This window comes from Lynx rufus, unplaced genomic scaffold (genome assembly GCF_022079265.1).
Source record: "Lynx rufus isolate CCGP_SWC_20201006 ecotype Redwood Valley unplaced genomic scaffold, mLynRuf1.p SCAF_17, whole genome shotgun sequence".
Classification (NCBI taxonomy): Eukaryota; Metazoa; Chordata; class Mammalia; order Carnivora; family Felidae; genus Lynx; species Lynx rufus.
In genome coordinates, this window is record NW_025814831.1 from 31,398,402 (window position 1) to 31,425,054 (window position 26,653).

A 26,653-nucleotide genomic window follows, 5' to 3' on the forward strand; every position below is an offset into this window, starting at 1 on the left:
CAGGCTAGAGTTTGAACAAACTATATTCAAATTCAAGTCACTGTATGTACCTCTGTCTTTTTATCTCTTCCTACTGTGTTCTCTGTGAACCAGAGCTACCCCTGGCTTTCTGACCAAACACTTCATGTCAGCTGTTAGGATTGGATCCTGGAGATCCTGTTCCGATGAGCCTCCAGTGACAAGGTCAATTTACAACGAGGAATAACTCCCCTGCCCGGTTAGGAAAATACGGCAATTCATCACGCTGAGATAAACGGATCATCACGTCACAGCTGCTGGCAAGATGTTAGAAGTTCACAGCCCGGCACACATCATGGATGCCTCTTGAGAAGAGCCAGTTTTATATCTAAGAGTGACACTAAAGAACAGAAAATAAAAATGGATTGCTTGCAGGACCAGCTACATCGCGAATGCTAGTTCTGCCCTGTGTACTCGGGTACCTGGTACGGCCGTTCACTGAGGTGGGGGACACACTAGAAAGAGAAGGTGATGGATGAGTGGGAGCCCACTTGTGCTTGTAAATATGAACCATTAATGTGACATCCAAGGGCAGACGTTCAGTAGGTAGTCAGGCAAATGAATGTGACAAGTACAAAGGAGATCAACAGACACCACTAAGGAACTGCCCACGTGCAGGATGGCTGACGTAGCTCAGACAAGCTACTCTGAGACACTGCACAGCATGGGATTAAAAGAAAAATGAGGAAGGAGCTGTGGAGGACACACAATTGGGGGGGAGGGGGCGATGAGACAGGTGCAAAGAGCTGCCAAAAAAAAAAAAAAAATCAGGAGTTAAGGTTTTGGAAGATGGGGAAAAGGAGTCTGAAGGACAGAGCAGCGAATGGTGTCAGATAAACTAAACACACCACATCCAGGGGCTTTAGCTCAAGAAACAGGGAGGGCAGGGGCTGTAGCCTGAGTGACCTCAGAGAAGCTCAAAAGTTCTAGGATTTAAGGGTCCTCAAGTCAAACCAAATAACTATGATTCAGGTGGACAGCACCTGTGGTGTGCAAGTTCACATTAGAAACTTCTAACCACAGCTGACTGCCTTACTAGAGGAGGGATTACATGGGTACTTGCTCTGTCTCAAAGCAGAAAATGACAGTGAAGATTGGCATGGGAACTGCATTTAGAGAGCACTTCCTTCAAAACGCAGACTGATGGGGCACAGGACTTGGGCTTCCTGTGAGGTGCTGGTTCGGAACCTCTCTAAGCGCAGAAATGCTCTCCATCCAGCTGCTTAGAGCTGAGAGCAGTGGGGAAGCAGGGAATGGTGGCATCCAGGTAACACTTAAAAGTGCCCAAGTGGCTCAGATCCAACACCAAATATTTGCATAAAGGCTGGCGATGCTTCCTCTAAAAACACAAAGACAAAGGAAAATTCTTTATGCTAAGATGCCTGTTGTTTAGGCAAAGCCCCTGAAATAGATAAGCTTTTCAGAGCATATTAACACAGTTTGGGGCTTTATTACAGATCCCACATTATGTTTAAACACAGTAAAGTGTCCAGTTCAATGTGCTACAGCAGAAATTTTGGTTTTAATTCTACCCTTGCACTCCAGGTAAATTTGAGGCCGAAACAGTGATTCCATCATCACATTACTTACTTTTTTTAATGTATTTATTTTGAAAGAGAGAGCGAGAGAGCGAGAGAGAAAGAGAGCACACACATGTGTGCAAGCTGGGAAGAGGAAGAGGGAATGAGAGAATCCCAAGCAGGCTCTGCACTGTGCAGAGCCTGATACAGAACTTGAACTCACAAACCATGAGATCATGACCTGAGCCAAAACTAAGAGTCAGACGCTTAAGTGACTGTGCCACCCAGGTGCCCCCATCTTACCTATTTTTGTTGAATAAATATTGTTCCTGTTAAGAAATACTATTCACACATATACTATCAGATTCTATTTCAAAAGGCCATCTGGAGAGCATAAAGCTCATATATTTAAGCCAAAGAGAATTAGACTTTAGTCTATTTAGATGGCAAACGAGTCATCTGTTTTTACTGCATTGGTTTCTCTCAACAATGTATAGAGAACACAACTGAGTGAAATAATTCTTGTTAGAAACCTCAAACACCAACACATTTTGGTATGTTATAAAAATCATGCCCTTGGTATTAAAGGAAAAAGGAAAATCTGTTCCACAAGTATTTACAAAAAAAAAAATGAAATCTTCCCAATGACCTTTAAGTCCGGGATCTTGCATAAAAATACAAGAAAAACTATACTTCTACAAGCAGTCAATTTGTGTTTTCATCTGAAATGAACCATGCTGGAACCGGCCGTGGTGAACGGAGCGGGCAGATTTGTGTAGCAGACGTGGGCAGGGCAGACTTGGGAGAGCTGCTGGCTTCAGCTTAATACAGCTGGTTTCTCTACAGTTAAATACAACCTAACCTGGGGAAGGAAAATAAATGGAAGGAAAATTATGTAAAGGCAATACTTTCGTCTCAGTATTCAGCTCATGCTGTTATCGGTAAGGCAAGATTCAAGATATGGTGGACCCTGGCATTTAATTTGACCATTTGTGATACATCTGAAAGGAGTCCCTTTCTCCTACAGATTGCCCAGGTACAAATGTGAATGTCCCACAGGGCAGGACTGGTATGAGGGGGAAGGTCGAGTGCACGAGGAGAGCCCAGCAGCCAAGGGCCTCACTTCCCAATCTCAGTAAGGTGCTCTGTTCTCAGTAACACCATGAAGGGGAGGCTTTTCAGTTATGTTTTACTACACTTCATGGAGAAAATGATACTCCCAGGTAATTTATGAATCTGGGGATTCATGGAGGACTCAGGAAGTATCCCTGATGAATGTCATGAGTCTATTCTATATATAAGTATCTCTGAAACAATAGCAAAACAAAGTTCCTCAAATAGGATCTTCTCTGTGACTCCAAGTGGAAACTTAAAAAAAGAAATACTGCATTACTAAAAATGAGCAATGATGGGATAGGAAACCCAACTCTTTAAGTTTTCACAAAGGAAGAATACCCAACCACCACATATTTCAAAATGAAGATGAGCCAAGTGACCTGAATATCCTGCATTTGTAGAGCTGAGATTTTACAGGTCACCTAAGCTCTCCATCATAAGATCTGAAATATCAGTCCTGTGTCCTCAAGAATACCTGACACTCAGAAGCCTGAGAGGTTACATCTCCCCGAAAACCACTGGTGGCCTTTGCTCCTGCCACTTCCATCTGTGAAGCCTGGAGGGTGCCAGGGCCACTCCAATGGTTTTACGGGGAGAGCACTCAGATTCCCCTTCCCCTGGGAATTGGGTGCTGGTTAAGATGCACGGCAGACACAGGGACCTGCAGAAATAACCTCTCGAACTGAGAAGAGCTCCATCTGGGGAATAACTCAGTTGACGGGTTCTCTAGCACTAAAATCTGCCTGCATCATAAGATGATAATTAGCTACAAAAAATATTTCCACTTTTGAGGTCAGGATGTACAGCAACAAGCTTTAGTTTTTGTTGCAGAAATTAAATTCAACATGGAATCAAAATACATCCTGTTCTTTTCTTATATGGAATACTGTATAAAGAAATTAACACAAAACGATTTAACTCGTAAAAGTCTGATGATTGTCCTGAAAGAGAAGAAAATAGCATTAAGAGGGGAAGAAAGGGCCCTTCTCTAAACAATGATTTCCTAAGGCTCATCTTTCAAAATGTGGGCCAAATCATGCATTCTAGTTCACACACACCTTGGGGAGAGCCAAGTTTGGAATGTGTAGAACAAAGAGTTTATTCAGAGATCTCCTGGATGTTTTTACTCCTCAGAAATGAAAGTAAGAGTCCACATGCTCTATCGTTTATTGAGATAAAGAGTAAAGCTCTACAAATCACTCTCCGAGATTAAGTGAGCAATTTTAGAAAAGACAGCTAGTTTTGTTGGTGGCGGTGGTAGTGGTGGTTTTTACTGAATTAGTTTTACATGGTATCCTAGTATTTCTGAACTAGTTAAGTGACAATGTTTTATGCAATAGATCAAAAGTTAGACTTAAGATAAACAACCTCCAGCTTTCTGGGGCGCCTGGGTGGCTCAGTTGGTTAAGCGTCTGACTTTGCCTCAGGTCGTGATCTCACAGTTTGCGGGTTCGAACCCTGTGTCAGGCTCTGTGCTGACAGCTCGGAGCCTGGAGCCCGCTTCGGATTCTGTGTCTCCCTGTCTCTCTGTCCCTCCCCTGCTCATGCTCAATCTCTGACTCTCTCAAAAATAAATAAACATTAAAAAAATTTTCAAAAACAAGCAAACACAAAAACCCTCCAGGTTTTCTGCTCCCAATGTGAAACAATCTATGACTACGAAAGCATAGCTGGGGCCCATTTTCCTTGGCACTCTGTACCTGCTGGACCTGGTTTCCACTGCTTAGCTGAGCCAGACTCACGTTTTGGCTCCCACCTTCCTTCTGCCCCACACAGCTCCTAGAACAGACAGTTCTCCCCAACTCTGGGGATTCCTGATCCCTCTCCAGTGTGGGCACAAAAATATTCGGAGATATGATCAAGACAAGCAGAAGTGTTGAGGAGAGGGCAGGGAACAGAAAAAAGTTGGCTTCTTCTAGCAGGCGACTAACAGCTTACTGAATTAAAACGGTCTCCTTCATTAGCATAGGTAATGCACAGTGCTATTATTTAGAATGTTTACAATCTTTTTTTTTTTAATGTTTATTTATTTTGAGAGAGGGAGAGAGAGAATCTCAAGCAGGCTCTACGCTGTCAGCACGGAACCCTGTGGGGGTTTGACATCACAAACTATGAGATCATGACTGGAGCCAATATCAAAAGCCAGACGCTTAACCGACTGAGTCACCCAAGTGCTGCTAAAATTTTTACAATCTTCGTTAACAAAGTGACACAGACACCCAACCAAACACCTGCATTCTTTTGCTACTATCCTATCACTTCTCCCCAAGAGACAAAGACTATCAAAGATGACAATATGGTCAATGTCACCTCAATGCGTCTGCCAAGTTCTAGCCCATCATAGCCATTAAGCGTGCAGTGATGGTTTCTGTTGCTATCACATGGAGATGAAAGGGCAAAGCACAAATACCATGACTCAGAGCTGAATGCTCTGCTGGAACGATACCCTTTCACTCTCACGGCTTTGGAATGCTCCCATGCTTTGAAAGCCACCGGGGCATGCATCTGTTTCAATTCCTGATTTCTAGTAAACCATGGAAACACCTAAAGCTAGTGTCTGTGGGTCTGGTGCTCCTTAAATCTGGGGCAGACTCGGAGCAAACCTTTGAAGGTGCACTCACCGCCTCTCCAGGGGGCGCCCGTCACTGGAGATGCTTCGAGGGATGTTGGCGGCTCTTTCTGGAGGAGCCATCTTCCCGTCTCCTTTGCCAGCATTCAGCCTCGAGGTCATGGGGCTCTGCACCTGGGAGGGGACTTGAGCTGAGTGAGGCCCCTTGTTGGCATTCCTCTGCCATTTGTTATTATTTCGGAAGGGAAACTTGAATTCGTATGAAACCCCCTCGTTCATTTTGTATTCCATCACTGGCATGCGGTACGTTTCAGAGCAACTCCTATTAGGGACACAGAAAGAAGAAAAATTAATATTGCTTCTTTTTGTGGGTGGAACCACACTGATTCTCATTAACAGTTAAAATGGATCAAACACTTCATTCTTTGTTTCAAACTGTCTTTTAATCATCGGGCCCTATAATTACCGTCCTTTCAAAAACCAGAACCCCAGGAAGTACCACACGAGTGTATTTTCCTTTGCTGCATCTCAACTATTGAGTCTGAGAGAGGGAGTCTTAAAAAAACAGCGAGACCCACAGTCACCGGGGTGAGTGGAGGGGGTAGGTTAAGGGCAGAGTCAGGACCATGGCCTGAGCAGGAAATGCAGCCAGGCGGGCATGACTGGGCCTCAGAGGAAACAAGCAGCTTTGTGTACCCTTTATCGAGTGTCCTGAACTGGGGACCCAAAAAGGTATTGGATTTGTTGGGATCCTAGTAAGTGGGGTTACATTTTGAAATCCAAATTGAGAGCCAAGTTTAGCTCAGAAGGAGGGGGAAAAAAATCACCAGGGAACAAAGCATAATCTGAAATCGGACTCCCTGCCCAGCAACCCAAAAGCCAGAAATGTCCCATAGTAGCACTGTCCCCAGATAGCAGCCTGAGTGAAATTAATGTCAGGCAAAAACGTCTTCTACTGCTTTAGCCCCTTTTTTGTGCTACCATCCCAACCCCCAAACGTTAGGAAATGCGGAACCCACTTTCCATTCCTTTTACCCAAACAGCCAAGGAAGGTTCAGTCCATTATTAATTTGATTGACAGACAAATTAACTGAAAAAAACCTATGCCCATTGAAGCATTAACTCAAACTGCGCATTTGAATTTCACTACTAAGTGAAAAAAATGACTTTTCTGCTTAAAGGAATTTCAGAGATTGAGAAGCAAGTGGGGAGCCTGGGAAAGGAAGGGTTAAGAGTGATTACGAAACATTTTAGAGAAAGAGGAGAGTCCAAACAGTTCTGCCCACTAGAGACATAATGCGAGCTGGTAGCCACGTGAGAAAAGTAAAAGGAACAGGTGAAATGAGTTTAATACTATATTTTTATTTAATCCAATGTATCTACGATGCTATCATTTGAACATGTAATCAACAAATATTAAGAAATTAACAATGAGATGTACATCCATCTAAATCTAGTGTGTATTTTACATGTTCAGCACTTCTCACTTTGGACTAGCCACGTTACAAGGGTCCCTTGGCCACAGGAGATGCGTGGCTCCTGACTGCATCACACGGGTCTGAAGGTTAGGTCTTGACTTGGGAAATGGGGTTGTATGGTGGGTGCATAAGCCAGTGGAAGGTGCTGCTCTCTTAGGACCTTGTCTGCATGTCTCAGGCATAATTTCTGGGTTTCTAACATGTACCCCACAATGCTCCCTTCTCCCACGTCCCCACGTGAGACACAACTTTTGAGAAGGGCTGCCTCTTCCTTTTTTTTTTTTTAATGTTTATTTTCGAGAGAGAGAGAGAGAGAGACAGAGACAGAGCATAAGCAGGGGAGGGGCAGAGAGAGAGGGAGACACAGAATTAGAAGCAGGCTCCAGGCTCCAAGCTGTCAGCAGAAGGCCCAATGTGGGGTTCAAACCCATGAACTGTGACATCACGACCTGAGATGAAGTTGGATGTTTAACCGACTCAGCCACCCAAGCGCCCAAGAAGGGCTGTTTCTGAGATGCGTGCATTTGCTGGGGTCCCTGCCTGCTCAGTCTCAGTCCACATCTCCAATCAGCAGCTTTTCTTACAGTTCTCTTACCAGTCCTCCCGACTCCCCAAAACTCTTAAGTCAACCTTAATCTGACCCTCCACCCAAGGTTCCGCTGGACCCCTTAGAAGCTTTGACAGTGGCTTTCAAACTTTTTGGACCATGAGCCCAGTAACAAATGCATTTTACACTGTGATGCAGCACGACCCCCCCCCCCCCCCACCACACACACACCCTTCCATTCTGCTGTATTCTGTGTTAATCCACTTCATTAAAGAAACACACTGAACGCAGCCTCCCAAATGGATTTTGTGATCTACTTAAGAGTTACAACCCGCAGTTCGCAAAACACTGCTTTACGGCACATTTGACATGACTTTTAGCAGTTAATGACTTCTTATGTAATAAACCTTTTCTCTGATAGGAGGGAATGTCACCTCAGGCTTTGACATAATTTCTAGCTTTGATTCTGATCTGACAAAAAAGCTGCAATACTTTTCTGATTCTTAATAGAGGTATTACTGTAGTATGGTTTGAAATCTTCCATTTCTGACTAAATATGGCATATTATATCTCATGCTCTGGTCTATAAATATAATGCAAGAATCCTGCAACTTGCAAAAGGGATATTAATAAAAATAGGCAATAACCCATGGGAAAATTTCCCTCCACCTCAAAATCAGGACTAGCTTTTGCTTCACCCCAGCAGTGGTCTGTTTAACTTGAAAACTCCATGGATCATATCACTCTATCATATATATAAAATATCCTTCTGTTGGGTGCCAACCACCAGCACATGCACAGAACATTACCACCGTGTGTCCTGGGCACTAGCGTTTCCAAAATTTTCCTGTAGGCCATGTTTTCCCTTCTCCATACCCTACCCGCTAAGAGATTCTCTTGCTGAGTTTTTAAATTTCATGGCACTTCCTATGTACCTTTACAGGTACAGGCTGCTTCTCAAGTCCATATTGCATCATGGCTGATAATGATAGATAGGGATAATAGAAACGATAATAATGTACTATGAAATGGACAAGTTGCTTTCATCTTTTGGGCCTCAGCTTCTTTGGGAAACAAAAGGTTTGGAACTGGTCATCGCTAACTTCCTTCTAGTTCAAAAACTCTTTGAAATGGTCTCTTAAGCTACATGACATTTAACACTAAAACCAGTGAGAAGACTCCAAAGATTTTATCTTCTCTGTAGTCTATTTGGTTTCTACCACTCCTACTAACATATAGCTAGAAGCCTTCTGCACAGTTGATAACAGAATGCAGTAGGATAAAGCCTAAGGAGGGAGAGAAGACTCATTCGCAGAAAACGCAAGACGACGGATTCACAGTGCTAAACCTCGACCAACTCGCCATGTCTAATCACCTTCCAAGGTGATCAGACCACCTGCTAGCTTCCCATCACTTACTTATCTCTGCAAATATAAGAATGATACACGGAATCAAGAAGCGGGCAGTACAGTGAAGACCAAAGATAAAGGCCAGCTTTTCGTGACCCACGTAAAAACTCACCAGGGGATTTTTATTATGTCATTCAGGTAAAGGTTGGTGTTGAGCAGTAACTAACACTGATCAGGGGCCAGGGACTCATCTGGCTGCACTACAACAGTAGGTACCACCACTGTCCCTGTTTAGGAGCTGACAAAACAGAGGCCTGGAGAGAGTCATCTGCCCAAGGCTACACAGCCAGGAAGTGGCAGAGCCAGGATTTGAACTCAAGGATTAACCCGCACAGGGGTCAGCCTTATTTTAATCACTAACTGAAGGCTACATCTACTCCCAGGTCCCAAACTTCTTCACTTCAAGTGACTACTGCATTTCACTCAGGGCACAGTCTGTGACAAACCTTTCAAGAGCTATGGGCCACAGGAAGTGCAATTTCAGTATTTCGGGGCTAAGAGACACATGGCGAGACGCTGAAACCCTGGTGGTTGAAAAGCCACTCCTTCTCCCTACTTTTTCAGCCTCTTTATTCTTTCTTTCTCCCTCAGTTTCTGATTACCTATCACTCTGTCCTTTTCCAACACTAAAACACAGGTGGAAAAACCATCGTACAGCACACCCAACAGAGCATCACAACACTGGACTCTTGAATCAGTAGTCAGATGTCTTGAGGACAGCTAGGTCCCTAATAAGCCTTGTGATTTTTGTTTGGGAAAAATACTTAACCTCTTTGCACCCAAGCTCTTTGCCTGAAAAATGGGAGATCTGAACCAGACGAACTCTCACAGCCTTTCTGGCTCCAAAGCAGTAAGCTTATGCATTTTGAAATACTTGTGTTTTAAAATTGAGACAAAACTTTGTGATCCATTCTATTTAAAAGGTAATTTGGTCCTTTTATGTAACTTGTTTGTTTTTAGCTCTTCCTCCTGAATGGTCCTTGATTGCTTTCTTCAAAAGCTGTAGGCTAGCAGGCTTCAACAGAATAAAGGTCCACCACTCCCCCGCAACACCACTCGGAACATCACGATTAAATTTGGGTGAAACTGTTAATGGGGTGTTTTTCATCCTGCCAAGACGATCGCTGAGGATTCAGAGGTCACAGACACCAACAGATTAATGCTGGTCAGGTTCGGGTCCTGGCTCCAGCACTCCAGAGTCAGGATGGCTGGGGGTGAGGGCCAGGGCCCCCCCCTCCTCCTGCCATGTCTGATGGCTCACGCCCTGGGAAGCTTTCTGGTGGAGTCTGCAGGTAACCACCAAACCTCTTTTCCCAGCTGCCTGCAGCAGGCTATCCTGCTAGCTGGTCCTGCCTGACCACCTCCTCCTCATTGTTTTAATGGAAATGAAGACTTTTTTTTTTTTTTTAATCAGCAATACATAGTAGGAGCTCAGGAGTTTTGCTTTACTCCCCCTGTCCTTTCTTCTCTTAAAAAACCCCTTTAGTTTGAAAGCAATTCATAGAGGATCTGCCTATATCCTAAGAAGAAGGAAAAGAGCCCTATTTTCCTTTATTATTGGAGCTCCACTTTGCTGTTAAATTGTCTTTTTCATTAAAACAAAAAGACCTGCCTTTCACAGCTAAGGACTCTCCCATGTGAATACACACGGGTGATCGCCTATGACCCCTGAGCATCCTGGGGACACGAGAAGCAGGCAGCTGAGGGGCAGCGGGGCACAGTGTGCCTGGGGGAGGCCTGTTTGTTCCGCCTCACGCTGGAGCTGCAGTAACAGCCGACAAAGGAGACAGTGACTAGTCAAGGAACAGAGTAATTAGTTGCTAGGAAAACAGCAGTGGGAGTGTGAAGTGTGGAGGAGAAGAGAAAAATGACAGAAGAGCATTATCTTACTTTGTTGAAAATTACAGCAAGGTGCTAATGCTTCAACTGTTCCTTTGAAGTTGCTTCTAAAGGAGGGAAGGGGAGAGTGGGCTTCCGGTCCTCCAAAGGCATGAATGGCGCCATTTCACACCTGCCCAGAAGGTGTGACTGTGGGTTTCCGGATGGAAACTGTAGTGAAAGGCACAGAGCATGCTTCCCAGGGAAGGGGTTCTGCGGTGGGGGTTGGGGGGTGCTCTGATCTCTCATCCCAGCATCCCCATCCCACACTCTCAGGGGGGTACATTCCCAGCACCTCTCTGTCAAGTGATGCCCGCTCCACTGGCTAGGAGAGTGGCAATGAGTGACTCAGCAGCAGTGCTGAAGATTAAGACAAACACGGCTCATTCATTCAGGGGTGTGCGGAGCCGGTCTGTCCTGGCTTGCGAGAGGAGACTGTGAGCATCTGCCCCCACTCTGCCTTCAGTGGGTTCATGCTGGTAGCTTGAAATCAACCAGAGGCAGTATTTACACCATGGGAATCAGCAAATGCTACAAATCAAGGTTCCTGTCCTCAACAGAAAGCGAATGTATCAGCAGATCCCTCCTGATACTGGTGTGTAAAAACCAGATCTGTGCCCCAAGCATACAGAGTAGTAGTTAAGAGCTTGGATTCTGAAGTGAAACTTAAACTTGCCAGATGAGCTTGGACAGTTACTAACCTCTCTGAGTCTTGGTTTCCTTTAAATAGGAATGATATTAATACTATGACCTCATAAAATAGTTATAGGGATTAAATGCACTAATCCATGTAAAAGTGTTTTTTCTAGGATCTGGCAAATTAAATTGTCAACACATTTTTTAGTTGTTTTTAGCAACACACCACAGAAGACCTATCTAGCTTAGTATACTGCTGTAGATAAACCATCTCCTACCACAGGCCTATCTCTCTAGGGCCAGGCCTTCTGACCCAACCTTTCAGTAACCACCAACCACAATTCAAAGTCAGCAATGTTGCCCATTCCACCCAATTCATCACATACACTCACGTACACCTATTTCCCTGCCTGCCCGCCCCCCCAACTGGGGAGCCCAGAAGCCAGGGGAAAGGCCTCTGAACAGAAAGATGACGCCACACCATTTACAGACTCATTCTGAGAACATTAGTCCTCAGACCAGTGTCTTTAACTGTACTATAGGTAATTAAGGTTGACAAGTTACAAAGCTTGGTTATCGTCTCCAGTTTATAGCTGCCTGTTTAGAAGCAATCAAGTAGACAACGTGAAGGAGAGACCAAGGGACAGAAGACAGAGCGACCAGAGGAGAAGTACAGAGCAGCTGGAGAGCCTGTAAGGACCTAGCAAGCACTTCCATCCACCTCCAGAGTCATTCCTGAATCCCAGTTCAGCAAAATGCTTAACAGTGATGATGATGTGCTTGAGAAACCCAGAGAAGACCGGGTTAACTAAGGCAGGGCACGTGTTTCAGAATAACCCCCTTTCCCCCAAAGAGCTAAAATACAAAGTTCTGGATATTTTGGTTTCCAGAGAAATCCAGTCATCCAAAAGGGAGCATTTCTTAAAGGTATTAGACAAAGACAGCTCACCGTATTCTGACACAGGCACTTAGGCTCTGGGCCATCTAGGCAGTAAGCAGGATTCAGAAATACTACCCTGAGTGCGGTCTGGTCTGCAACACTTGATTTGAAGAACGGAAGTACATTCAGGTTGTCATTGCTGCTTACTTCTTAAAAGACACAACCCATAATAACTGTTTACATATTCTGCCATCTCTTGTTCATGAATCTTTGAGAGCCCAGGTGTAGGACAGGTCACGTTTTGGGGGGGGGGGGGAGGTTAAGGATATTGTCTTGGCTTTAGAAGGCCTAAGAATTAATTGCCAAAGCTTAAGAGAAACTCTTAGAAAATAATGGGCTGAAAGCAAATTAACAGATTGAAAAAAACTAGTGAAAATAACATGGACATGCCCAAAGGAGAAAAGAAACAGTTGATTAAATTTGTTCCATCAAGAAACCTCCCTAGAGACCGAGAAATTAAATTTTCACGAATGCTGCTGGCTGGGCAGGAACTGGGAGGGGCGGGGAGCTCCTGGGCTTCCCTCTGTGAAAGGCCGGGAACCAAACTGTCAAAGCATCAGGAGCAGCACCAGCTCGTTTGAAGCCAATTCCCGACACAGATGCAGTTGGGCAAACACCTGGTAAGTCACGTCCAGGGTTCCAGGCTGAGACAGCAGGGGTCAAAATGGCATTCCGAAGTTTGGACAGAAAGAATGAGAGTGTCATGGAACATAAAGCAAAAAAGCCTGACAGTCTGTGTTGCTCAGGGTCTTCTAATAAGTGCTCAATGCTTCTCAGCTACTGGTGCAAGATGTTTAAGACGGGTATTACCAGACTTCTCTATCTGTAATGGCAACTTTCTAAATCCACAGATGTAAATCCTGGGAATGGTCCAAGTTAGTCACTCTTCCCAGCTGCTGCTGACACATGCTGAAAGGGAGCTATGTCCCGAGTCAGACTTTCCACGGACGGAACTTTGAGCGCCGCGTGTAACCCGGCACGCTTCGCGGCAGCCTCCTCCCCCACCCGGTGGGAGATGATGTTCTACGTGGTGCACAAACCCGGCCTTGGATTCCCAGGTTCACAGCGGCCAACGCAGACCTACCTCCGTGGGGTGCAGTCGTCATGCGGGGGGATGATGACAACCTTCACCGTGACAGATGTTCTCAGGAGATCAATCATCTGCTCGTGGCTCAGGGTGGCCACCGCCACCTTGCAGATCTCCACCAGCCGGCTGCCCTGCCTGAGCCCTGCCTGCCAGGCATAGCCATAGGGCTCCACGTCGGCCACGATGCCCTCGTAGTTGACATGGAAGCCAAGCTGGCCTAGCCCGTTCCTTCTCAGAGTCATCTCCACCGATTCACAACCTTTTGACACAAACTGGACAAGGAAACAAAAGGTATAATGGTTTAGCGCCGTAGGGGGTTAAGTGGTGGACAGGGAACTTGGAAAACACTGCAAGCAGGGTGATTCTGAATACCCCGCTGCCGGCTGAGGAGCAGTGTGGTTATTTCCCCTTCACTAACCTCCATTCATTAGGCCAGAAAGAACATACTTGTTGCATCCAAAGCACTCAATGACTTCACTGAACTTACAAGGAAACCCTCTCACAGAGACCTACGGGGAGCTGGCAGCCAAGAGAGACTGTATTCTGCCACTCGCTTCGCCCTTAAGAAATTCACGGCAGCACAGACACTCAATCAAACAATTCTTCTCGACGGCTAAAGCAGACTGGCTGGGCTACGTCGCCAGCCACCAGGGCAGTGGGACCAGGTCACACGCAAATGGTTTCCAACACAAACGCACAGCAAATGTGTCTTCTCCCACTGGTTCTACTTTTCCTTCTGAAAAAGGAGGGAAACCAAGTGTGACATAAACTCTGGGTTGCTTCAGATCACCAGGGAATTTTCAGAGGAGCTAAGAAAATAGCACCCACTAGGGCAACTTGGTTCTAGTCTGTATTGAAAGCTTTATGAGAAGGACATTGAATGTAGGTCAATGGAAGGAAAACACTCACCTGCAACCTCTTTACAATCTCCTTGATATCCTCGTTATTAATTAAACTCTCCACCGAAACACATTCTCCTCGCTCGTAGAAGATTTTGAGGCTGGTGTCAGTCGAGGTCCACCCTATCACATCTCTGCAGGAACAGTTGAAAACCACACTCTTTGTTTCCTGCTCGATGAGGACGATGAATTCGTTGGAGACCCCCAACAGACAGTCTATTTCCATAGCTGTGTTGTAGTCTTTGGCCCGGACGGCCCACACAATGGCCCCCATGCTACTGAGTTCAGCTCCCGGATATGGCTTAGACTTCTCCTTCTTCTTGGAGGCCAGAGAGATGAATGGGAACTTGCCAGATGGGTCAATTGGGGTGTTGGTGACATTCTTTTCTGCCAGATCTTTCAGGTATTCCTGGCGGGTCCGAGTTGCCATGGCCCGAAACTTCTCTGATTTATGAGCAGCGTTTTCTGCGTTAATCACTTTGGCCAAAAGGAAGTCCCTGAACACATTTGACTTAGGGAAAGTGACCCCTTTGGGGATGGGAGGTCCAAAGGAAGGCACGTCTCTGGACCTGGTGACAGCCACACTAAGAGACAAAGCAAAGGTGAGAGAGGAGCGTCAGTCTCCTGAGCCTCGCGGCACGAGAATAAAATACACTTTCTCAAAGACAAAGACATCCCTCAGGAGGAAACTGTCACTGTCCAACAAGAAACAGTACATACTTCTATCTAACAGGAACACACCTTTCCACTCAACCACATTTAGGATTTAGGATTTAGAGAACATAAACTATTCTGCTGGCCAAAAAACCCCAAAAGGCTTACAGTAAAAAAGTATTTCACTAACAGATAGTAAACCAAACATAACTCCATGAAGAAAAAGTTCATTGTAATATTCTACCTTTAAATACCTACTGATCATTTCCAAGCAGGGGTTATTATAATCAGCGTAACCTTTCACAACAGGCATAGATTTTGTAAGAACACAAATGTGGTCTCCATTTTAGACATGATGCCTATATATGTGGACAGCTTATAATGAAAAATATCCAAAGATGCAGGACATAAAAAAAATGGATTAAATCGAAAAATAATTCAACAAACATCACTTGTTGACCTATGCAACCAGACCAAAAAGCATAATTTTAAAATGCAAATTGAAATTTCAGTAAGTATTAAAATGATTACGGTTTTTACAGTAATAGCAACCATGTTTTAAAATTGTATTTTGGGGGCACCTGGGTGGCTCAGTCCATTACGTGTCCAACTTTGGCTCAGGTCAAGATCTTACGGCTCTCAGGTTCGAGCCCCGCATCAGACTCTGTGCTGACGGCTCAGAGCCTTGAGCCTGCTTCATATTCTGTGTCTCCCTCTCTGTCTGCCCCTCCCCCCTGCTTGCATTGTTTGTCTATGTCTGTCTCTGTTTCTCTCTCAAAAATAAACATTAAAGAACTTTTTTCTTAAAATTGTATTTTAAGCTGAGCTATTCTTTGGTCCCCTTTCTCTACATTTGGTATTTGATTCTGATAATTTATTTGTGAGGAAAATATTTTCCTTTTCCTCTTCCTTTAGGCAAGATCAATTTGAGAAATCCTGCCCCAATCACTTCTTCTGCATAATACTGCTAAAATTGGGCCTAAGATAAGGACCATATGAGCATCTGTAATGACCTATCATTTTTAATTTCAAAAGAAAAAAAATCATGTTTTTCCTAAAACAGTAACAACAGAAGTTAAATGGAAACAGAAAGGTTTTGTGTTTTCTACTGTGTTCTCACGGATCTCATTCTAGGACCTTAGCAAAGTCTGAGAGGGCTGGAAATGATGATTCTAACAGAGCAAACATCTCTCTTTTCAAATTACCTAATTATTTAAAAGTGAGTCCATATGCAATTGTACCAACTATTAGGGCAGCAATACAAAATGCTTTTTCTGCATTTCCAAAATGGAAAAGTCATAATCAGAGAGTGTACATCTTTCAAAGTAAATTGAAGAACTGTGGTTCCATTACTATTTTTGTTTTGTTTTAAGAAGGGTTTACTTTAACATATTTAGCTTTGTGTTTCAAAAAATGATTATTTCTTGTGACAACAGGAGAAATAAATAAAAATCAGGAACCTCAGGACAGAAGGTACCTATTTTGTCTGAAGATGCCATGGAATGCCCTATTTGTTGGTTTTCGTAAATGTATTTATTTATTTATTTATTTATTTATTTATTAATTATTTTAAAGGACTATTTAGTTCACTTCATGACAAAGAAAGCTGGCAAGCAACACTCCCTTTTCTAACTGGAAAAGGGAATCCGCAAAACCTCCGTATGCATTATAGCCTAATTAGACCAGTCTTAGAAAGGCAATTTTTCTCATCTATTGTGAACTGTCTGGCTTCAATGCTGACAGCTGTATAATTTTAATTTGATCATTTTTTCAAAAGTCAAGCGAAAGATGCTAAAATCCAGATATGCTAGCTTTTCTAAGAGGAATCCTGTAAGGATCCAGAAATACTCATTTTTAAATCGGCAATTTCTTCTCTTGCTAATTTCACTTCAAATTGTCACTCTTTCTCAAGAAGCAGCTGTGGTTTTCCCTTAAATAAGGAGAGGAAAATGCTTATCAGGGGGCACCAATATGAGCACCATCTATCCATTTGCCCCTTAAACTTACTTAAGGTTTTTTACAGATCTACTTATTAACTGTTAGAACTTTAGACAAACATATACTGAAAACCCGGTGATAATTAGAAGCCTCTAGAATGAACTATGAGGGAAAGAACTGAATCTTGAGCATATAATTATCGATGAATCATCATGGTAGGGAGGTAAATGATATAGGAGCTAAAATCAGCTTTGCATCATTAGAAACAGAACACTTATGGAAGATAAGGAAGATGATACCCTGGGATGCTTTTTTCAAACAAAGGGTTTCATTTTGGGTTCATCTAACTTCAAGGTTTTCTACAAGGTTAAAAGCTCATTAATTTAGATGCCACAGATTCTGAACTCCTGATAATAAGGCCTGCTTTAAGCTCAGCCGAAAGTATTTTTGCCTCTAAGAAGCCTTTCTAGAACTTCAGTTTGCTATATATAGATGCTTAAGATGTATTAATTATAAATGGTTCTTGCTATTTTTAAAAGCAGATTCCAAAGGGCTTCTGCTTGGACACTCGTTAGCCTCATAGGCAATACTCTTGTCTCCTCAGAAATAATACATTCTTTACAATCACAACCATGCCTTATGTGATCAGCAGTATTGAGGACTAGGATGTTCTACTCAGGAGGGTTACCCAGCAGCCAGAAGTTCAGAGGCTGAAGCAATTAGGGAAAGGTAGCACTGGAAGAGAACACAGAGAATTCAGTGTTCCTTGAACTATCAATAAAATGTTGAGTTTCATCTTAAAATTCATCTTGAACCTGCATTCTGCTGAGGAGTATCTGCGTCCGTTTTAACACAGAAACATGCTCTGTCCCTCAAACCCTGGGAGTATGACCGAAGGACCAGGAAGGTGTCCTGAGTTTTACTGATGTTTGGCCTATCCTTGAACCTCTATTTGAGCCGCTGCTATGAATTCTTCACCTCTCCAGGAAACAGGCTGTGAGAAGTAAAGTGATGTGCCCAGAGCCTCTCACAGAGAGCCAGGACTGGAATTCGAACTTCTGGGTGGCCAGCAGCGTGCTCTATGACAAGACCATACTATTCCCCCTAAAGGAACATTTTTAAACCTTGCACTCTTGAGGCACTTGCAAAAGGGACCATCCGTCCACAAGAGTCACGCTGTGGAAGAGACCACCATTAGGCTGGGCTTCATAGCATTTGCTGGCATCAAAGACCCTGGATAAAGTAGCAGATCTTGACACCCAAAGCCAATTTCAAGATGATACATAGGAATGTTCCAGAGAAGTCTGAACAGAAGTCTCAATGGAAAAAAAGTGATAAGACAACAATGCCTGAATTTCTGAACCACCGTGGAAATTCCAATAAACAATTCCAACCCCAAATTTAGAAGGAAGAGGACTCAATGTCAAAACGGTAGAGGGAGGTTTCCCCTTCTTGGAGCCTGGATCAGACTGCCAGTTTGGGGAGCATTCTGAGAAAGCAGGCCCAGGCAAAGGACAGGAATGACCAGCGGCAGAACAAATGTGTACCTGTCATTCACTCCCTGGGGGGCTCTCGACTTCTAATAGGATCCATTCCCCCGCACTCATGGGGCACCTACTATGTGTCAGGCACTGTGCGCACGTTGAGGATCAAGGATGAGAGGTCACACAGGCTCAGCCTTCCAGCAGTTCAAAGTCTAGCGCGGCTACATCCAGTGGTTTGAGAGCTCTCGTGGGAGGTGTGGGGTGCTACTGAAACCACTTAAGAAAGGCATTTACCTAATAATCCTGGGAGGGCAGGGGAGCCCTGCCACAAAAAGAAAAGCAAGAATTCGTCAGGTGAAGGAGGGGCAGGGGTGTGTAGGAAGAGGCATTCTGCACTTCTCCCCAAATGGTTTTAAACACCAAGAGTAACATATTCAGGTTTTTGTCTCAAAAAGGTCAGCTACACTGGACAATAGGGATGCTGACTGTGGCTTGAGACGGACCTTCTGAAAAAATTTCCACCACTTGACCCACTTTGATTTTTTTTCCTCCTAGCTGAAGCTTGCATATTTACTTATTTTTATTCAAGAAAAGAAGGGCGTGCACATTTAATATGCACACACCACACTCCCTGCCTACACTAGATACTTTACTTATGGGATTTCAAGTAGATGTCAAGCAACCTTCCGCTGCACAGAAAGGGAAATTTTTTTTTTTATTTTTATTTTTTTTTAAATTTTTTTTTTTCAACGTTTATTTATTTTTGGGACAGAGAGAGACAGAGCATGAACGGGGGAGGGGCAGAGAGAGAGGGAGACACAGAATCGGAAACAGGCTCCAGGCTCTGAGCCATCAGCCCAGAGCCCGACGCGGGGCTCGAACTCACGGACCGCGAGATCGTGACCTGGCTGAAGTCGGACGCTTAACCGACTGCGCCACCCAGGCGCCCCTAGAAAGGGAAATTTAAGATCTGAGAGGTTTGACAATCTGATCTGATTCCAAGTGCTTTTTGCACTATATCATACTGCTGCCTTTCAGCATTTATTATATTTTAACCTCTGAATATGGAAATCTTTGAGAGGAGAAACCTACATTTCTACCTTTCTAAACGTACTGACCACAATTTAACACTTGTTTTCAAGGCTCAGGTCATTATAACCACTTACTACTACACTAGTTTTAAAACTAATAATTCTTTAACGTCATCAAATAGTGAGTCAATGTTCCAATGTTCAGTTGCTTAAGATGTCCTAAAACTTTAAAAATCTTTTTATCTAACATGGGTCCGAATAAGGCCCACACAACACTACAATTTGTCTTCTTCTTCTTCTTTTTTATTCTGTTAATTCCCCTCCACTTCTCTCATTCTCTCTTTTATTTCTTGCATTTACATGTTGAGGAAACAGGGCTGTTTGTCACACAGAGTTGCCTGGAGTCTGAGTTTTGCTGAATACAGGCATGTTTACATGAAGAACATGTAAACTGGCTCCTCCAGAGGTTTGATCAGATTTAGGTTCAATGGTGGGGGAGGGAACAAGACTAATTCATAGGTGCGGTTGTATCCTTCCATTATGAGACACACATTTGTCTCTTTTCGTGACATCTGCAACCTCTGAAGATCAGTGCCTGGGTCTCTTAATTCATGAGTTACTAAAAAATGCTGGGAAAAATTTTTACACTGTGTTTTAACAAAGTGAGGCCCTCAGGGGTGAGCTAAGTATATTCGGTCCTTTGTTTCCAAACCAAATGACTCCAGACTGCTGTGCTTACTCTTCACTTTGAGGTGAAGAGTTTTTCTACATGTCAGGAATCACTTAGTGATGTCTCAGCACATCCTTGCCACTGAACAGTTCTTCATCTTTTTGATTTGTTGCTTCTAATCTGCTCTATCAACCAGGACCAGATAATTAAGCTCAGTGTAATGATACAAATAAAACAAGAGACCGGGGGCTCTCTTATAAGGTATGAGCATAAGCTTCAGTACAGACTTAGTGATTAATTTCCGAGTTCTTGGCTATGTCTACCGTTCAAGGTTAACTGGTCTCTGGAATTAGTTAGAAATAGTCAGTTTTTCCTATTATAAATAAATTATAATTTATAAACTTTCCAATCCCTAGAGAGATAGAACATCCATTATTTCAGGACCTCATTTCCACATCCACCATAGGATTTTTCTCTCGTTGTTCCCCTATTATATCCCAGGGCCTAGAATAGTGCCTAGCATACACATGATAAGAGCTGCAAAGAGCTGGTGAAAATAAATGAACAACAAGTTCCAAAGTTGTCTTTTTGCATACAAACTAATTTGCATGGTGACATCGGGTGAATTCTCCTAAAGCTCTCTTTATACCGTGCTACCGGATGGCCTCGCATTCCAAAGGGCTCCACTGCCTCGTAACCCCATCTATGGCAGCACCTTCTTCCGGCACCTGCCACCCCCCACCCTTTCCTCTGTCTACACTTCTGTCTACACCACTGGCCACTCCTAGAATTATTTCTTTTTCTCCCCCACTGAATTTCCTCCATCTATGCTCTAAAACATATGCCAAACCCCATTTTGTCAGTTCAACGTTCCTTATAACTTCAGCCTGTACGGACCCCGCACTTCTCCACCTGATCACAGCAAGAAGCTCCTTTGAGAAAACCCCTTTTGTGCTTTCCTCAGCACACGTACCAAGGAGATGTCAATAAGTAAATGTGAGTGTTCCCTGGGGAAAAAGCTCAGAACAAGAGATTTTCAATGATAAAAAGTATTTGAATCCCTCTAACTGTATCACTGTAGAGTTAAATTAGATTTAAATCTAATTTAGTAGAAATCAATGCAGCTCTATAAACTTTTCAACCAAAGTACAGTAAATAAACGAAAGAGGCCCATAACTTCATATCCTTAGTATTCTGGGGAGTGGCTGGGGTATGAGAAAAACTCACAGGTACAGAAATTCTTTGGAAGACCTATTCTGCCTCAGGATACATTTATTTTCAGAGAACATAAACCCTTCACACTCTTTCCCCGAAGCATTAACTACAAGAGAGTTGCCCTATCTGCTCTGGGACCTGAAGCATCTCCTGACATCCCCACACACTTCGGGAAACATGCCGACCTCACTTTGAGATGGACTGAGAACAATCAATATACCTCAAATTAATAACAGGAAAAGATCTCTACTTTCGTTTCTTGTGATTCCTTTTAGTGACACTGCAAGTTGGTATGTGCTCTTGGATTTGCAAAAGGCCCAAGTTCACAGTTTCTAAGCAGGGCACTGGGTCTTCAAACATGCTTGGCAACTAGGAAATCCCAGGCCAGCTCATGTGCCATGAGCTGGGGTGTCCACTGTCTTCCCACAAAGGGTCCAGCATCACATTGCACGGTGGGGCTAAGAAGATGGGCTCGCCAGGCAGCAGATTAAAAATAAGAGAGATAGCAAAAAGCATGGTTTTCAAGGCTGGGGTGGGGAGTTTTAAAAGAACAAGACAGGGGTGCCTGGGTGGCTCAGTTGGTTGAGTATCCGACTTTGGCTCAGGTAATGATCTCATGGTTTGTGGGTTCAAGCCTCTGTGTGGACAGCTCAGAGCCTGGAGTCTGCTTTGGATTCTGTGTCTCCCCCTCTCTCTGCCCCTGCACCCCCCCAAAATAAATAAACGTTAAAAATTTTTTAATAAAAAAGAATCAGACAGACATCACTTCCTTCCCTAGCAAAGTGTTGAAGAAGGTTGAGAGACCTTTCCTCATTATCAGTCTATTTAGACTTACCCTGGCCATATTTTACATACTTTAAAAAGTGACACTCAATTCAGTCATTCAAAAGCTTTTAAAAAGCATGTCTGGAACAATCTGAGTATATGAGTCAACTTTTCCAGTTGCAACTTTTATGAAATCTAAACATTATTTCCAATGAAAATCAAACATCCTAATTGAGATGAGCTGTAAGTCTAAAATGCACTCCAGATTCCAAAGTCTTACTCCAAAAATATGTAAAATAGGTCAGTAATTTTTAAAACTTAAAAATCACCTATTGAAATAATAATTATTTGGACATACCAGGTAAATAAAATGTATTATTGGGTCAAAAACTATACTGCTAAAATTAATTTTACCCATTTCTTGTGACTTTAAAAAGTATGGCTATTAAAAAATACAAAATTAATACATGGCTTGCATTACATTTCTACTAGACAGCACTTTATGTAGACAATGGCTTTTATTTTTTTTTTAATTTTTTTTTTCAACGTTTATTTATTTTTGGGACAGAGAGAGACAGAGCATGAACGGGGGAGGGGCAGAGAGAGAGGGAGACACAGAATCGGAAACAGGCTCCAGGCTCTGAGCCATCAGCCCAGAGCCCCACGCGGAGCTCGAACTCACGGACCGCGAGATCGTGATCTGGCTGAAGTCGGACGCTTAACCGACTGCGCCACCCAGGCGCCCGACAATGGCTTTTAAAGAAGAAATCTCTAAAACAAACCGCGAAGCTTTTCACTCCCAAACGTCATAGTGACCATTCCAAAAGGGGTTAGCTTTCTATCAGAGTTCCATGAAATCCTTGCATAAATCCAGTAGAGTGTGTTTCAATTGCTTGGGGATATTTTCTATGTGCAAATAGCCATCCCTCCCAGGTATAGTCAAATGTTCTGCACTTAAGTCTGTCATTCTATTCTAAATAATAGCCCTGTTATTCTAAATAAAGCAGCTTCCAGGGACCAGATTCTTGGTAAGAGGCTGCAGATCTAGGTCTCTTCTGTTGGAGTTCCCACCCCCTTAGCCCCAGAGTTCTGGAGCAGCTTGTAGGTCAGCAGCAAGGGCAGCAAAGACCCGTGCTTCACAGGGCATGTGAGCGAGGCAACATGGCTGAGCAGTGAAGGGGCTGGGCTCTAGAATCAGACTTAGTGCATTACAACCTAAACTGCCTGGTACCAGCTGACCTCGGGCCAGGGACCTAGCCCCACTGCTTAAGCTTCCTCACCTGAAAATGGGGGACAAAAACAGTACCTAATGCATGGGTTTTACAAATTAAATGAGGCAACCCATGTAAAGTGCCTAGAAATAGTGCTGGGCTTATCACCAGAGCCCAACATACACAGTTATTACGGGCTATGCAAGGAAGGTAGTGGTTTACAGCAGTCCGGAGTAACCCTTCCTTGTTTTGTTCCCTGAGCTTGCTTGCTCCCCTCCCGTAATTAACCTGCACTGACTCCCAAAAGTAGACAGCTGTGGCTCTCACAACAAACCAACTGTCAGTCTGTATTGGCCACTTTCTGGGTAGGTGGCTTTATTAATTTAAAAACAAATATCCAGCATTAGCAAAGCCTAATCTTCCAAATTAAGGATGGAAAGACAGGGTAAAATTCCATTACTTTAAACGGACAGATTCCTATTAGAAATATCTTGTTAATGCTAGAATAGCCTGACACATCTTCTTGGTACTATGACCATGTTGACCCAGCAATTCAGGTTCTTATCTTTGTCAACGCCCAAAGGCCTCTTGCAGATAGATGCCTGAAGTTGGACACTCCAGAGACTGGGTCGACATGGGACACTGAAACAATTCTACCAAGTGCTTACTAGTGCATACAAATACTTTGAAGACTGTAGTCAGAAACGTTAGAGTGAATCAAACCAGTCTTAAAGCAAGGGTCTGGGCTTTTTAGACAATAGTAATTAAAACAAAACTTCTCTACTTATTACATCATTCTTCTCTGCTCTTGCCACACCAAATGCAAAGTATAATTAGCAAGATGAGTAATTAGCTGGTGACCAGATGGTATGGACCAAGGACACCACCTAAGGAGGAGGTGCAAATGGAAACAGCAGGTGTCTAACCAACGTGTCTGGGCAATGTCAACGCCATCGGGTGACATCATCGCGTGAATCGGCCATCCGCACACATAGTTTAAAGACAGAAGTAAATGGCAATAGACTTCCCACTGCTGCTTGAGCAAGCGGAGCAGGATGCACCCCCCCCCCCGCACGTGACCCCTGGCCCCGCCCACAAGGCTGCTACCAGGGCGCAGGTAGGTACCTGTAACAAACACTGTCGGTGCAGGGGTTGTGAACCCTGACGATGACAAAAACGTGCTGGAAGTGGGATCGGATATTTTTTGGGCTGAATGGCTGTGCTCCGGGCTCTTGGAAAACAATTGTGACAATATCATTTCCAATGTGCCGCTTCCGTAGGAGCTGAAAGAAAAAATAAGCAAACGACATAAATGACAACACTCTGCTTTTTTCCTCCCTAATTCCCTTACATAACTGTATTTAAAACATTCACCATGAATCAGGGCATGTTAAGGTAGGTAATCTACAGTTACTGTCAATAATTTAGCCCATCTTACTCCCTCCAAGGAAGGTTACAGAAATGAATATTCTGAAATTTGCATAAAACGTAGAGCCCATTCAGGAGCTAACCAATATCTGGCATCTTATGCCAAGTTCCAGCATCTCCAAATTCTCAGTTTCCATAACAACAGTTTTGTTCCATTTTCACAGAAGAAAGAAACTTGCCACAGGGAAGATTTTTTTAGAGATGAGAATGGCTGAAGTAATTACACTGCAATTTATGTTCTGGTTTAATTCACTTCATTTAAAGAAATGTGGCTAAGGTGTTTTCCAATATGCTTTTTGTGCCACGAGCTGGGAGTGCAGAAATTACTAATGTTCCAGAATATAAATGTAACAATTTCAAAGCAGGTCAAATTTCAAGTCTAAATAGTTTTTTAAATTGCTTAAGACCACCTTCTGTTTCACATTAAAAAGTGTTTTGGAAGGTGGCTTTCAAATTTAGGCACCCCAACTCATGCTAGGCCAGTGACTTTCCAAGTGGGGTTTATTACATATTTAAGTCAACAGTGTGAAAAAAAAGTTGAACAAAATTTGCATTTCTCGTATTTATTATATAGAGGCTCTTACAAGGAGGAAAATAATGAGATATAACATTATATCAACTATCTGTTAGGCATAAGCTTACATTCATAAACTTTTTTTTTTAAATTCGCCAGTGACTTTAACTTACACAAATTACATACAAGTAAAATCAATGATCTAGTATTAGCTGTTAGCTGGGAGAAACAATAGCCTTTTAGATTATGGTTGAGAATTGGGAGTTAGAATGTTCCAGAAATGTACTTTTAACCTTAGGAATTTCAAAGCATCCCAAATTATCCTCTAATGAGGCCATTTACTTTCATTTCTAAACATGATATATTATTGGATGTTACAGAAATAAAGATGGTCTGTGCTGATGGTTATACAGAATGTACCCATTATTAAACATTATTAATCTACTCAGAATCTCGGGCATACAATTTGTCTATGTATTATGTCATTGCTGCATACATGATGTCATTGCTTTTGGATGCAATGTCATTCTTTATTCCAAATATTGCTTGATATGTAACACTAATATCTTAATAAAGGACCCAAATAGAAATAAATCCATCTATCCATCTCACATTCTATATAATGAAAGACAGTATTTATAAACAAATTCCTGCCACAAGATTTTAAAAGATATTTTGTTTTTGTTTTTTTCCCCAAGCATAAAGTGATCTACAAAGAAGAAATAAATTCTCTAGCTAGCGAATTAAAATTTCTTAAAATGCAGCAGTACCAATCACCCTTTTATCCTGAAATAGGACCTAATAACACTTTCACCTTGACTGGACCCCCAAATTAAATAATTCAGACAGCTGTCCATTTTAATGCCAACTCATGCTGCTCAACACACTTCAACTCATTTAATTGAATCTTAACTAAATTTTTCACCCTTCCATACATCTTCCCTTTCTCTGCTGTGTACTCAGCCTTTAAATACTACTTGTGAATGTCCTGAAGTTTTTTGACCACTTACTGGTTAAAGTAAGAAACACGTTATTTTTCTTAGCATGATGCTTTCCTATCAGAGTAATGTAGAACTTGGAATTTGCATAAAACGAACTGTCAACAAGTTCTAGATCATGGAATTTATCTTCAATAGGTTTATTTTAGATGTGTAGCTGATTCATTGCTTTGCTGCCTGTTTTTGATTACTTTCGTAATCATAGCAAAGCAAAATCTCATTACCTGGATTTGCGATTTAATCACACCTGCAGTGACAAAGTGTTAGATCAGATCAGTGTTTGGTTAAATTTTGTGAAAGACGGTGTGATTCATTCTGCAGCTGGCCTATGTTCTGTTAGCACAAAAGCTGACAATAACAAAATCTATATCCATTTTAAGGTCAGAGGGAATACTGGACCGCTTGTGTTTATAACAGCTTTTGAAAGGAGACGCTGTTAGCTCTCTGACTCTTTTAAATGTCAGTTTGGTATCATTTATTTTGTAATATTTTTAAAAAACAACTACCATATACCTTCCAAAACAATACTGCCAGTTTCCATGTTGCTCTGTAACAAGGCGTCACTTCTTAGTGTCTTCATTTACTACCTCATCGACCACATTTTAGTAATAGGTGTTGTGCTTTTAGACTTTTTTAAAAGACACCGTG

At 42.9% G+C, this 26,653-nt stretch overlaps 1 protein-coding gene across 7 annotated transcripts in view; it reads right to left on the reverse strand.

The window, feature by feature from the left end:
• SIPA1L1 (signal induced proliferation associated 1 like 1) overlaps positions 1-26,653 on the reverse strand; it is a 367,173-nt gene that overhangs the window by 51,630 nt on the left and 288,890 nt on the right. For all 7 annotated transcript variants that reach the window (XM_047079409.1, XM_047079413.1, XM_047079407.1 and 4 more), the window contains 4 exons: positions 24,191-24,348; positions 14,108-14,681; positions 13,196-13,470; positions 5,276-5,545 (listed from right to left, as the gene is read on the reverse strand). In XM_047079409.1, the coding sequence (XP_046935365.1) occupies positions 5,276-5,545; positions 13,196-13,470; positions 14,108-14,681; positions 24,191-24,348 (1,277 nt within the window). The remainder of the gene's footprint in view (positions 1-5,275; positions 5,546-13,195; positions 13,471-14,107; positions 14,682-24,190; positions 24,349-26,653) is intronic.